Source organism: Phytophthora infestans, genomic scaffold (assembly GCF_000142945.1).
Source record: "Phytophthora infestans T30-4 supercont1.1 genomic scaffold, whole genome shotgun sequence".
Lineage (NCBI taxonomy): Eukaryota > Oomycota > Peronosporomycetes > Peronosporales > Peronosporaceae > Phytophthora > Phytophthora infestans.
In genome coordinates, this window is record NW_003303758.1 from 297,208 (window position 1) to 311,677 (window position 14,470).

Here is a 14,470-nt window from a genome sequence, read left to right on the forward strand (position 1 = left end):
CTATTAGCCAATTGTAAATGGCTACATCTTGTTTCAGCGAATCAGTGACGTATTTCTTTTCATTGGCTGAAACCCTGTCGTTGGCACACAGCCAGCGGTCAGTTGAAAATTATCAACCGAGGAAGCACTTCAGTATGGACGGAGGAGCAACCCCCGCGGCCGGAGCCAGCTCCAGCAGCAGCGCAGCCATGATCAAGGACCCGGAAATCAAGTACATCTGTGGTGACTGCGGTATCGTCAACTACCTGTCGGCACGCGACCCCATCCGTTGCCGTGCTTGTGGCTACCGCATCATGTACAAGGCTCGCACCAAACGTCTCATCCAGTTCGAGGCCCGGTAAACACAGACATGAGTCAACCCAGCGAGCGATTGCAGAAATGCAGTGCTAGATGCATGGCTTTCATTAATAAATATGTTGGACCACAGAAGTTGCGTGCGTGATGGTAGAAGCTGAAGAATGAATGCAACGTGTCTATTTGGTCCTCACCGGTTGGCGCTTTACCTGCATACAAATCTATCTACATGTAGTCTCAACACTGGCGACAGTCTACAGGCCCGCGAAGGCGTACTGCATGAGTGCCGTAGATTCCTTCCACACGCGCAGTGCTCGCTGTTGCACGCGCGTGGCGTCGGCGAAAAGCCCCAGACGCTCAGACAGACAGCGCACATACTGCACCCAGACATCCTCGTGGGTCGAGCCGAACAGCTCCACGAGTTTCTCGAACAGCTTTCGCACCTGCGGCACATCCACTGACGTCGCAGAAGTCTCGATGTCCACGCACAGCAACAGGAACGAGTATGTCTCGGAGGAAGGCAGGAACTGCTCGTCCACCATGAACTTGGTGTACAAGGCACGAGTCTGTTCCAGCGAGCGTTGAGAAGTTGCGCTAGCAGTCCAAGTCACGTACTGCTGACGTAGATCACTCCAGTGTGACGAGCCACGTTTCTGAGCGCCAAGTGCGTTTTTAAATGCCTTCTCGATGACGCTTGCAGCCTCTGCAATGCCAATAAGCAGCTGGAGGAGGCGACTGTGAACAGCAAACTGTGCGTCGTAATCCTCTGTAGCAATCTTGGTCAAAGCTGTCTTCAGTACCGCAACGGCAGCAGCCAAGGGGTTGCTGTTAACGGTCTTCGAATACGAGCTGCGCGAGGTGCGACGTCGCTTACTAGAAGGCGATCGACTTGTGGTCTCTTCTTCGTAATCCGAGTGGAGTAGGAGCTGAGACTGCAGCAGCCACATCTCGGACGACTGTGGCTGACACTCGTCGCAGATCTTCCGCACGACCATAAACGCGTCATTCGTACCGTCCGTGCGGTGAGTCAGATCGACATACTTGATAGCGAGAGACGGCGATGAAGCACACGTCTCCGAGAAAGCAAACTCTTTCAGCTTGGCGCGCGCATACTCAAGCAAGAAGGCTGTTTGACTGGAAGAGGCCAGACGAGCGACCATCCACTCGGCGAAAAATTCCTTCATGGAGACCGAGTCCAGCTGCGTGATACTTGTCTCGAAGTTCTGCACGACCAACAGCTCAGCTTGACGCTCAGCCTCGGACATATCAGCACTATCCACCTCCGAAGACTCTCCAGAGTGAGAAGCGGCACTGTCCTCCACTGTCAGAAGAGGACGCAGCGCCTTAGTAGCGTGGACCTTTTCGCTCTTCGGGAAAGTCTCCAAGCAGTCCTGTATGATAAAGTCTGACAGTTCCGCAGCTGTGAGTGAGCCGAAAAGGTCACGAATCTCCACAAACTTTAGTCGGAACGCCACGTCGTCCGGAATCGCCGCAATGGCGTTCGTGTACACAATCTTCGCAATGGCACCCTGCAGAACGAGCTTTCTAGCGTTCATCTTGGCTGCCATCTGTTCCGAAATCTCCTCTTTAGCGTCTTTTTCTTCCGGAAGCTCGTCAATCAGCGCGGTGGATCCATCGTCATCCACAGGCTTCGGTACTTCCTCGTCCAGACGCAGCACTTGACGCCGCATCGCCAACTTCTGCACGTACAGCAGCTCCAGACGGAAGTATTCCAGCCACAGCTTCTGGTTATGTTTGTTGAGACGAATCGCACGCTGCATGAGCACACGCGCCGAGTCCACGTTGAGGTTGACGCCGAATTCATAGGACGCGGCTTCGATCCAGAGCTCAGCGCTGCGTGGGTGCGACTGCAGCGCTCTGGAGAACACAGCGGACAACACTCGACTGCTTCCTTCTCGCTTGCAGAACGCCACATATTGCAGCCAGAGCTCGACGCTGCCACGGTGCTTGAACAGCACGCGGTCGAAGATGTTGTGCACGCGCTTGGTGCCCGCAGTATCGCCGAGCGAGACCTTGACGAGACCCAAACGCTCCTTTCGTGCGGCTCGTAGCGCGTCCAGCTTTAGTTCGTACTCGATGTAGCGCATGGCGTCGATTTTCCGCAGTGGCACGCGCTGCAGCGAGTACTCGAAGCCTCGACGCTTATCCACGATCTGACGGATCTCGTCCGCTGAAAAGATTTTGCGAGCCTGCAAGTCCTCCAGCTCGGGGACCATCTTCTCCATCGTGATCTGCACCTTGTCCGCCATAGTTGTCGATTCGCTCAGTCCCTTAGCCTAACGTAGCTCCTCCGTCGGAAAAGCGAATGACTGCATGGAATGGCAGGCATGAATCGCACTTAAACAAATCGTTCTGCCACATTTGTAGTACACAAATTGGATCGGAGACGGTCATTACAGCGTGTGGACAAGCGTCGAGTGCGTCGACATGTTCCCTGAGGACCGCTTCCATCCGCTTGGGCCGGATGCCGACCGTCTGCACGACGACCTAATAGAGGCCACAGAGCTGGAGAGCACGCCTAAAACTTCCAGAGAGCTCGGATCAGCACTCGTGTTGCACCAGTTCTTGCCAGCCTGGGACGTGCAAGCTTATCTGCGTGTGGCAGGTATTCAACTGCATGTGCACAACTCCAAATACCCGACGTACGAAGCCACAGGTATGAGGAATTACAAACAATCATTGATCGCTTTAAACGTGCAATTAATTGTATTTCTTGCGCTATGAACAGGTGAACTGCCACAGCTCAGCGATGGCAACTTTTTGTTGCCCAAGGAGGAGATTATAATGCACTTACAGACGGTAATGGCAGTAGATTCTTCGTGCAATTAGTTATCTTTATTTGTTTTCGTAACTAAGTTATTTTATTGCTGCAGTTCCACAAGGACATCGACGAGTTCTTAACCGACCAACAGCGCAGCGAGTCGTACGCGTACCGGTCAATGCTGTCGGAGAAGCTGCAGCGCGTGATGTTGTACTGTCGCTGGGTCGACTCGGCCACGTATCGCGAGGTCACACGGCCGCACATGAAGCGCCACATCCCGTTCCCACTCAGCCTCTTCTTGCCCAAGAAGATGCACCTGGACACAATGGAGCAGCTACGTTTGTACGGCATCTCGACAAAGGAACAGGCCTACGTTATAGCTCGTGACTGCTACACAGCACTCAACGCGAAGCTCGAGAGCGCCGGCACGCCTTATTTCTTTGGAGATCAACCAAGTGCTCTGGACGTCGCGGTGTTCGGCCACATTGTTGACGCTATGGGCAACACGCAACTGGTGTCCACGGTGCATCAGCATGCGCCACTACTCATTACGCTGGCGGAGCGAATCCGTGACGCGTATTTCGGTGCTCCTGGCGAGCAGCCCTCGAGTCTCAGTGAGGCGGCAATGTACTCGGAGAACCAGCCCAATTATTTCACTACGTCTCTGGACAGCGCCTTCATGAAGAAGGTGTCACCGCCGCTGCAAGTGGCTTTCCTTAAGCCTTACCGCAGTCTGGACTGGAGTCGTCGTGAGTTGGCGTCGGAGGTTGCCCAGAAAAAGCGTGCGAAGGAAGCTGAGGAGCGCACTCAAGACGAGGAGCACGAGGAGGTTTTTCAAAAGGGATCTCGTAACGTTGTCATCGGTGCCATTGCAGCTCTGGTATTGTATGGTGTGGCCACACTGCCTATTACTGTGGTCGATGGTGACGAGTCTGACGAGGACGAGGACGAATATGACGAAGACGACGAATAGAGACTTGATAAGTTATCAATGATAACTCATCAGGTGACGACGTAGACTGCTTCAGTACCAACCTTTTGTTTCGAGTTGTGCTGCGAGTGAGGCTGTTGAAGATTGATGACTCGAGTTATGCATGCAGTTTTCCCGCTGTCGAATCAATTTCAATAACTTTAACTTACACGATGCCATGTACAAATAAAAAAAGGCGAGCAGGGGGGCTGCTCTTCAGAGTCGGTGGACGTCTTGCACTTGTCATAGATCCACAGTGTCATCTGCAGGCATCCAAGACACCACAATGTCAACTCCCTCTCTCGCAGTCGCAGTCGCTCATTTAAAGCACGTACCTCCTGATATTATGTCAACAGTCTGGTCCAGTAACTCGTCGTCTGTTGGGTCCAAAGCAGACAATGAAACCTTCTCCAGTAGGCCATCAAACCGTTGCTGATCGTCCAGAGTTGATAAATCCTACCACGTCAAAAAAAAAAACACGCAACACAAGCGATAAATCGACTGCTTCAAGCCATGATGGAACATCCGATTTCGTACGCTGACACTGTTGAAAGAGACCATCGACTCGACGGCACTCTTCCAGCCCTTCTGCATGATCGCCTGTCGAGCTTGTCGCTCCTTGTTGGCTTCCAGTTCTTTTGTGAGCAGCGCTTGACCCGGAGATGGAGCCGATGATAGTGACATCCCCTGCTTATCGCGCTCCTGTAACATTAGTCGAAGGCGTTGCTGATGGAACAGCTCGTATGCTGATGCGTGGCCTTCCGTCATAATCATCTGAGACCGCGGAGTCTGTGAAGAACCCCATTCTTCCCGTGGAGTGTTCAGAGCTTTCCCTCCTGCGGCTGCTGCAGCTGACGACGGAGGAAGACCAGCATTGGATCCAATGCCATTGGAAGTGTTGCTGGCACCGCTACTTGTGGGAAGGATCATAGACGACGTCCCGGAAGGCGTACCCAGCGATGCAACACGCGGGTGAAGCGGTGCACCGCTGAAGCCTTGGTGCACAGGAGGAGGATGCTGCTGATGCTGCTGGTGCTGCTGATACTGTGCGTTCGCCATTGCCATCGCCATTGCCTGAGACGAGTACGTAGGTGTCGGAGGCATCGATATCGACTGCTGCATTGAAGATGATACCTGGCATAGAAATAAAGCGTTAGATCCCAGTCAAGCATAATAAAGAGAGACTCTGGGGCCTGTGCAGTGGACATACCGGCATGGGCATCTGCATCTGCATCTGCATTTGGTTTGACGCCGAGAAGTTGGTGGGCACTCCGTAGTTTGGCATCACCCCCATACTTTGCTGCTGCATGGTGTATCCCTGAGGATACTGGTATGCTGGTGGTACTTGCTGGTGCTGAATATGCTGCGACGGATGCTGCTGTAGTAGCATTTGTTGCTGGATGTTCACGTTAAATCCCCCATCAGCCATGCCATACACACCAGGCGGTTGCTGGTTGCCAGGTGCAATACCCGTCACCAATTGATTCGGATTGCCAGGGTAACTGGCATTGCCGGGATGCGCCGCCGAGTTCGGATGGAAGCGCTGACTCATCTGGAAGTTGTGAATTGACGCGGCCACCAGGTCACTCACGTTGTGTAGCGAATTCACGGGGGCTCCCATCGCTGCTGCCATATCTGGGTGCGACATTGATTGATTCTTGACAAAAACGGTAGTTGGCATGCTCCCTACTGCTGCATCGACCACCGGTTTGCTTTCTGCTGCGACTTGCCGCTCATTTTTCACAGTCGGGTTGTGGCCTGTCTCTGCTGTGGTGACGGGGGTACGATTCTTTTGCTGGACCGGGCTGGCTTTAGCAGGTTTAGCTTGGGGCCGCTCGACGTCGGCAGGAGAAGATGATGCGGTGCTCACAGCAGCTGCTGCAGGTGTTTTATCTTCTTTGGATGCAGCGCGTCGTCCGCGCATTAATGATTTCCAGCGAATTTTAACAGCGTCTTCGGTTCGGCCCTGTAGGTCGACACGTCAAAGCATTGAAGTTAGAGACACCGACGCCAATGCTTCGCTGAGGAGCGAGTGTCCTGTCAAACCTTGAGCTGCTGAGCGATAATGGACCAGCGATTGCCTAGTTTAGCTTGCATTTCGACGATAATCTTGTCTTCATCCTCCGTGTAAGATCTGACCTCAGCGAACAGATGAACGATGGGTGGTTAGTACAGCTACCACCTCCCCATGCAGAGAGTGAAGACCAGACTCACCCCTTGTTAATGTTGGGGTCCAGATGATTACACCAACGCTCTCGACATTGCTTGGATCTGGGTCGCACACACGATTAGCACGCGTTTTTCGTAGCGTTATTCTACACAACAAGCTCACGTTCGTCCAGGAATGAGCGAGGCTACTTGTCCCCAGTTCTTTTTGCCTTCCGCCACCAGTTCCCGCAGTTTACCGTCTTCTTCCGGGGTCCAGTGGCCCTATTCCGCACACATACACACAAGTGAGTGAGCTGGCCCTACCTCCCCTCAACCCACCCGCAATTCTACCTTGATCAAGCCTGGCTTGAGCACTTTCGTCCACCTCTGCAGACACTGCGTGTGATTCCGTCCAGGCACCTGGTCGGCAATGGCTTTCCAGTTGCGCTCGCCACTCCGCTCGACCGCCAACCTCAGCGACTCGTCCTCGTGCTTCGACCACCGTCTCGGATTCGATTTTTCCTTCGCTGGCGGCGCCTGCTTCACTGCGTTGAGAATCAAATGCGCTCGTGGGACGCCCATGCCGCTGCCTCTCCGATCTTTCACCATCAATTTCGCTGGCTGAGTGTGTGGACGCTGCTGCGACTGTGCCTGTGGTGGAGTGTCACACGACGGGGCCGGCGACGCTGACGGTTCCTCTTCCGTGCCGCTGCTTCCTTGCATTGAAGACTGTGGAGAGCTCGTCACTTGCTTATGACGCTGCGAAGCTGGTGCTGGCAGCATCTTCTTTAAACTATCGGTACGCCCGCGCTTCTTGGGGCTCTTGGCTGGCAGTTTGGGTGCAGGAGTGCTAGGCATTTCGGTGGCGTCCATGTCCACCTCACTGCTGGGCGCCTCGTGCGAAGCGGCGGGCGATATATTACCATTGACATTGGATATAGACGTCTGGTCCAGAGCCTTACCCAGCTCCGTCAGCTTGGCAGAGCTTACAGGCGAGTCTTCTACTGTCGCCATCTCTTGCGTCTCTTCACGCGCGGATCAGCTTGTCTCGTTAGAGTACACAGAATGTACTCGGGATGCAGAAAGACTCACGCAATTCGAGGGACGAAGCCGCTGCTCTGGCTGGTAAAGATCGCGCTACCGATGCTAACTGCTATGTGGATAGTTGCCACTTTGTGAGTTGGCAGCTTGAGGTTGAGCTTGATTCTCGATAAATTGATATCGCGGAAAAGCAAAAGAAGGGGGCGACGAAGGACGATTGGGTTGTGTGGTACACAAATGAAATGCAGATGATGATGGCTTCAACATGATGCCGGTGCTAATACTGTACCATGGTAGCCACAAGTGTACATAGCATTCGTCTACATTAGCGAGAGCGAGGCCACCGGCACCGGCGCGAATGAGCTCAGTAGCCGCGCCGCTTCGCGACAGCCAGCGTCCGGATCGTGGTTCTGCACTTGATGCAGCCACGGAGCGACCTCGGCGAGAGCCTCGCCCACCTCTTGCCGCAACAATGTTGGCGGTACCACTAGTAGCACGCGACTGACACTAAAAAGTACCTGGCGACGCACCTCAGCGTTGGTACTGGAACGCTCGCCCCACGCAAACTCCAGCAAGCACTTGGCCATCGCAATCGTCTGCGGCGCGTGACCCGCACACTCTACGAAGCTCGCAAGAGCGTGTAGCAAGTGCGCTAGAAACGTCTGCTCCACTTCGCTTCGAACTTTCGCAGGACTGTCCGAGTGCTTGCGCACGAACTCGACGTACCCGAACAACAGCGGCGGTAAGGCGTACGGAGCAAAGGCGTTTCGCTTGGGCGCGACCAGAGGATCGCGTCGGTAGCCCCAGCGACGAGTTTTCAGGCTTTGCATTGTTCGCGTCTTCAAGTCGCTGTCGACCTGCTCGTTAAGCAGCGCTTTAGGCGTCTTTGAGTGTTGGTAGCCGCCTCCTCTGTCGGATAATTCCTGGGCTGCTGACGTCATCGTCTGCAACACGTCAATGCGAGATTGCAGCAATTGTTCACGCTCCAGCGCCTGGCTTGTCAGATACGGCAGAGTTTGAGTTGGTGCCAGTGCGCACGCCGTCGCTAGAGCCTGGGATCGCAGCTTGACGAATTGTGGCGTATTATACTTGTCCTCTAGTCGCAGTAATGCGCGAGCTACTTCGTGTGCTTTGTCGTTCAGATCTCGTGGCTGGCGACGCAGTAAAGTCTCAGCCTCGTTCAAAGCAGCTTCCGTTTTCTCGCGATCATCGTCCGACAACAGGCCAGTAATCAGGTCCTTCAGGTACAATGGTCGCTTGGCTGTCAAGTCTTCCTCATCGTCCTCCAAGTCGTACGCATCCAAGCTCATGTCGGAATCGGAGTCGGCGCTATCAAAGCTCGACCCGGACTCTGCGTCACTGTCGGAGGCGTCCTCTCCATCTTCATCACTAAGCACCAACTCGTCCGGGTCAAGTGTGAATGGTTTCGTTGAGCGCTTCTTCGAACGCTTCCGTCGACGTGGATTCTCGTGGCTACTGCTTACTCTAATCGTAGACTGCACGAGCAAACCTTCTTGCTCTTCTAAATTCAGGTCTGTAATGCCCTTCTCGAGCTCTTCAGGCAGTACGGGACTGCCATATACCTCAAAGGGGTCTTTATCCTGTAGACCAAAGTCCAAGGGCTGCTCAGCAGCAATTATGTGTGACAAGCTCTCTCCGACACGCATACCTAGCGCTCGTACGCGCTCAAGTGAGTGGCTCATGTGGTCTTGGACTCCCTTGCATAGTTTCGTGATCCAGTCTTGCTGCGTGAAGGCCTGTCCACCATCTTTCGAAAGCTTCTGCAGACTGTAGCGGAGGAAGAAACACACTGAAGCGTTCACAGTGTACTCAGTGTTGACCGCGAAGTCGGTTTGGCTCCACCGCGTGAGCACCACATCAAATACGGATGCGAGTGGCGAGTGGCAGCGATCACCGTCGCATCGCCCCATTACGTCAACAAGGACGCGCCAGAAGAAGAAGTCGTCGTCAAACGGCTTCCGGAGCAACAACTTGTGGGCTACGACGTGCTGGAAATGTTTGTTGGCACACAGCTCCGGAGGAATCTGAGCAAGCAGCCTGTACTTGGGGAGACTCAGCGCTTGTTGCGTAGACAAAGAAGGAGGTGTTTTCTCGCGCGAAAGCTGGAGTAAAATCTGCTCGTGGCACGACTGTGGGAGGCTCTGGAATAGTGTGGAATGCGTCGTCGAGTTTGAAGTGCCGATAGAGCGCAGCCAGCTCTGCACAAGTGCTTGCGTCTGCCCGATGCGTATGAGTTTGTCGGCAAACATCCGGAAGGTGCGTGATTGCTTTGCCAGGTTTTCTTGTTCCAACACACCGCGGAATAAACTATCGCAAAGCATCGGGAAGTATCGTCGTGGATGAAATACTGCCGGGGTGTCGCGTTGACGTCTGTTGTAGACGAGATCTGCAGGCCATCCATATGAGGATTGTAGATAGCAAACACAACACGTTAGGCAGAATTTCTTTACGTGGATGTTAGCTCTGTACGGTACCTGGAAGCGATGAGAGCTGTGAGATAAGCACCTGGTAGCCACTTGCACCATTACTCATCGATTGCTTAAATAGATTGCAGAAGTTTAAGTAGCAACTCAACTAGTCAAAAGTCATTACCTGCAAGCATTGCACCCACCTGTTCCTGTTCCAGCATTTCGGTCACGACGTCCTGCACTCCGCCAGCAGTAACAGCTTTCTCCAGCAGACGGACACACTGCGTAGTTGAAGTCTCCGCATCCTCCTCCGCCGTTTTATTTGTTGTCAATTTTCTTGTCTTTGTGGCGGAAAGCTTTGATGCCAATGCTCCGATGGCTCTGCTGGATGGGACGAATGCACGGGCAAAAAAGACGTCGAACGCTTGCTCCCGGTCATGCTCCGTGAAGCAGATCTCTAAGTGGACGGACACGAAGTTCAGCAGGAATGCTGTAACATCACGGTAGAAAGACTCCAGGTACAGACTCTGCAACGGTGTTCGACGTGTCAGTTAAGAAGTTAGATCAGTATAAAAACAAGAAAAGAGCTACCTTCCACGACGACGAAAATCGATCGGGGGAGTGCAGCGGAGCAGACAACTCTCGCAGCTCGACCAATGCTGCTTGGACGTCGTAGCGCTTTTCGGCTTCCTCGACGCTGCGCTTTCTGGCGTCGATAAACGCCCGCAGTCGCTGCAGCTCAGCATTATTTACGGTTGTCATTCTTAAATTGCTCACCCGAAATTCGGATTCCGAATTTAATGTTTTGAGAATAAGTCTCACTTAATTCAATGTTTTTAATTTTGCGATGAAAATACTGTAAAACCTTTCATTGTGCCCCTGGGGAATTACGCTACACCGTTCACGCTAATTAGTCGTAGCTCGCAATTAGTCGTGGATTTGCACTTTAGTGACATCACAAATTCGGGATATTCGACAAAAATGATCAAATCTAAAGAAAAAGACCGGTTTTGAGCAGATCTCATCGAGCTCTTTGTTCCAGTATGCTCGGTTTAAAAATTAGACAGGTAGGTTTTACAAAATGGACAGCTGAAATCCCAGTATAAAGGGCTTCGATCTGTACACCACAATTAGTCAGGGTACGACTAATTAGCGTGAGCGGTGTACAGTACCCACAGGGGTACTATTTAAGGGGGGGGAGGGGCTTTATTTTAGAGGGGGCACAAATCAATGTCAGTCAAGTGAGTCGTGTTGAAACTAACAGAAATTCCCGAATAATACCCTCTACCCGAATAATTCCCTCATCGCGTACCCTCACAGTGACCGAGAGTAACCTAGCTGAAATTGAGTTCATTAAATCCAAAATGTGGAATCAGTAACACGCTACTGTAGTATTTCAATCTTTGAACCACCTAAAAATAGCCCAGCCTGGCCGACGATATCATCGTGTCGCTTCTTTATTCAGAAGAGCCATTGATCGATCCTAAAACTACTGCATCAGTTGCTATTGCATTGGTGGGATGGAATTTACCACCAAACTTTGGATCCTCATAAGATATTGTGGGTTCTGGTCGAAGTTTTCAAGATGGGTTGATTGAATGGGCCGAGTCATGTAGACCCAAAACACTTGAGTTCACTAAAGCTGACAAGGTACGACATCGGATTTACCTGGAGCAGCAGAATACCATTCGTAACTGTGTCTGGATTTTCAAATCGTTTGATTTTTGTATCGGGAAATTCAACCCAGGCCTGAGAATTCAGCAAATTTGACTGGTAGAGTAAAAACCTTTCTGTAACCTCCTTGCCTAAGTGTAGCCTATCATTTACTGAGAGTACTACTAATTAGTGCTCCGGGTACTGATCGGAAATATCTGTTAAAGTTTTGCCGGGTCCTCCTACTTAAAGACCGTCTATGACTAGCTCTCCTTCGTCGGAATGGCTACTGACTTTTTCAACTTTTTTAGAATACGTTTCAGCACCCTCGTTACCGGTACCGCCTTCAAACAATGCAGTGAGCCGAGGAAATCTGACAATTCCGAGGGGGGCTTTAAAAGGGAAGGGGTTATTTGTGGGAGGGGTACAATTATAGGTTTTACAGTACATCTTTGGAGTGGCGTCTTAATAGTGATACCCCCTATATAGCGAGGTTGGTGGTCGACGGCCACTGGTCGTAACTTGGTCATTTCATAACGCTAGCGATTGCTGCTAAGATATGTTAGAGCTGTGATTGGTAGAAATCGATGAGCCAAGGTATGACGTCTGAAACTCCAGGGCCGACCCTGGAACATGCTGCTTCCCCTCATCTTACTCGTGTCGAGTGGGAAGCCCTTCACCGCCTCGCGGCGGTGTCTGGTGAGGCTGTAATCGCATCGCTGCTGAGCTCAGCGACGTCCGACCAACAACGCCAAGCAGCCCAAGAGTTCATGGTACGCGAGCTAGCCGATGCGAGTCGGCGAGCAACAACTCCCGCGCGCTCCTTGAAAAATAATGTCGTGAAGCTAGAGACGTCTACCTACTCCGGTGAAGGAGCGAATCGCCTCCCGCTGAACCGGTGGTTTCGCGAGATCGATATCGCGATTGCTTCGAGAATGATCGAATCGCAAGGGACAAAGGTCAATTTCTTATTGTCCCGGTTGTCCGGGAAGGCCAAGGAATTGGGCCCTCGGTAAGCTTGTCGTTGATCACGACGCATTCCCCACTCTGGAGTCTCTCCAGAAAAATCTCAGGCTCGCGTTCGAGCCGCCTCAAGACGAGTCCCGCGTGTGTGCCGAGTTCTTCGCCCTTCGTCAAGGTAAAATGACTATGCGCGACTACGTTCAAAAGACTCGCCACCTCGCGTCATGCATCGTGACAAATCCGATTGACACAGCATCGCAGGTCCATGTATTCGTATTCGGCATGCGTGAGGGCATGGCACGGTACTGCCTGACCCGAGCGGAACCTTCCTCTCTCGAGGAAGCATTCGCCCTCGCATTACGCGAAGACTACGTTGTGGCGGCGTCTTACGCGCGCGCGATGTCTACGGCAGCTCGTGAGTCGACCCCCGAGCCCATGGAGATCGACGCAATTGACGCGTCGAATAGTCACCGTCAGTCGACTTCTCGTGGGCCCAACGGCCATCCTAATCGCCCGTTCACTTGCTTCCGCTGCCGGAAGATCGGTCATCGCGCGGCGGAATGCCGCGCGCCAGCGCCGGTACTCGCGCACACCGCCGAAGTCTCACCTGCCGTTCAGTCAAAAAACGGTCAGGGCCAGAAGGTGCGGGGCGCCCTGCTGGCTGGAATGGAGGTCCGGGTCCCCCGGTGGCTACCCAACCTTCTAGCCCTCCTGTGCTCCACGCACACTTTAATGCCACCACCACGTCGGGCGACTCGAGGCTGATCATCGTCAGTCTTCATGTCGCCGGCGCCCGGCAACCACTTCGCGCACTCCTGGACTCAGGAGCGTCGAATAACTTCTTTCGCGAATCGTGCTTATCAATGCTCCCAAGAGAGATCGCAGTCCGTAATGGTCGAGGTCAGGTCGTCGTCAAACTTGCTGACGGAAAGCCACGCCGCGTTGCGCGGCGCGAGGTACGTTGCCGTACACATTCGACGGCTTCCGCAGCAACGACGACTTCCTCGTGATTGAGATGAACTACGCGTTCGACTGCATCTTGGGTATTCCGTGGTTGTCACGATATCAACCAGAGATTGACTGGTTGGCTCGGTCGGTTAAACACTGCTCTGGCTGCGATGTGAGTGAAATGTTCACGCACCTCCTGGTTGCCCAGAAGGACTGGCCCCATGTCAGGGTCGTGGACCGGTTGTCCACAATGCAGGTTGAGTAGAGAGCGAGCAATGGCCCTCTCTGTATGTCTTGCACAGCGCTGTTGCGCGAAAACCCCTCGCTGCGAAGCGAGGTTGTTGACACTTTGGCGGTAAAACAGGGGCTCCCGCAATCCGAGCAGGCGGTCGAGCATGGGTTTGCGCCACGTAACACGGCGGTCGAGCATGAGTTCCCGTCACGCAACACGACGGTCGAGCATGGGTTCCCGTCACGCAGCACGGCGGTCGAGCATGGGTTCCCGTCACGCAACACGGCGGTCGAGCATGGGTTCCCGTCACGCAACACGGCGGTCGAGCATTGGTTCCCGCAACACACCAAGGCGGTTGAGCATGGGTTCCCGCAAAACACTGTAGCGGTTGAGCAGAGGTTCCCGCAACGCAATTCGGCGGTCGAGCAGTTGGAGCTCCCGTCATCCACAGAGGTGGTCGAGCAGTTGACACCCCCACCGGCTACGACGGCGATCGAGCAGGGGCTCTCGCCAGTCGATGGCGCGGTCGAGCATCGAGAGCTCCCGCGCACTACCGACACGGTTGATGGTGCCCCTCCGTGTCTAGAGGGGGGGGGGTGATCCCTCGTTTAGCGATAGCGAGTCTTCTGTCTCGAGCAGCGGTTCGAGACGCCACAAGAAGAAATCCAAGCGACGCTGTCTTAAGCGACGTGGTCAGCCCATCGCCGATATCGCAGTGAATGAGTCCATACACGTCCTGGAACACGTGGAAGGAGGCGCCGTTCGCTCACGCACACTTGACATTGAGAGCCCACCTCGCGAAGCTTCTTCCATCACACGCCTTCCGGGTCTTTCCTGGAAGCATTTTCTGCGCGATCTGAAGTCAGGAGACATCGAGCAGGTCTGCTTGATCACCGTGTCTGCCTCGGCGGAAGAGATCCACACGGTCGCTACCAACTATCTTCCACTTCGTCCAAAGAACGCTGAGCCGAAGTCGGCGCGCGAAGAGCGCTTCGCTGCCCAGTCGTGGT

The 14,470-nt window shown here is 53.5% G+C and overlaps 4 protein-coding genes across 4 annotated transcripts; 1 reads left to right on the forward strand and 3 right to left on the reverse strand.

The window, feature by feature from the left end:
- Positions 1–548: 548 nt before the first annotated feature.
- Positions 549–2,604, reverse strand: PITG_00036 (U3 small nucleolar RNA-associated protein 6; the record flags this gene model as incomplete). The annotated part of the gene is made up of 1 exon (XM_002908625.1): positions 549–2,604. One exon carries the CDS (start codon positions 2,562–2,564, stop codon positions 549–551), a length of 2,016 nt encoding a protein of 671 aa, XP_002908671.1.
- Positions 2,605–2,742: 138 nt separating this feature from the next.
- PITG_00037 (uncharacterized protein) lies at positions 2,743–4,049 on the forward strand (the record flags this gene model as incomplete). Its single annotated transcript, XM_002908626.1, has 3 exons — positions 2,743–2,971; positions 3,044–3,114; positions 3,189–4,049. 3 exons carry the CDS (start codon positions 2,743–2,745, stop codon positions 4,047–4,049), a joined length of 1,161 nt encoding a protein of 386 aa, XP_002908672.1.
- A 256-nt stretch (positions 4,050–4,305) lies between these two features.
- On the reverse strand, positions 4,306–7,208 carry PITG_00038 (myb-like DNA-binding protein, putative; the record flags this gene model as incomplete). The annotated part of the gene is made up of 7 exons (XM_002908627.1): positions 4,306–4,309; positions 4,474–4,502; positions 4,584–5,180; positions 5,257–6,012; positions 6,093–6,180; positions 6,379–6,476; positions 6,546–7,208. 7 exons carry the CDS (start codon positions 7,206–7,208, stop codon positions 4,306–4,308), a joined length of 2,235 nt encoding a protein of 744 aa, XP_002908673.1.
- Positions 7,209–7,555: 347 nt separating this feature from the next.
- PITG_00039 (telomere length regulation protein TEL2) lies at positions 7,556–9,885 on the reverse strand (the record flags this gene model as incomplete). The annotated part of the gene is made up of 3 exons (XM_002908628.1): positions 7,556–9,642; positions 9,731–9,761; positions 9,868–9,885. The coding sequence occupies 3 exons, from the start codon at positions 9,883–9,885 to the stop codon at positions 7,556–7,558; spliced, it is 2,136 nt and encodes a 711-aa protein (XP_002908674.1).
- Between the last annotated feature and the right edge of the window lie 4,585 nt (positions 9,886–14,470).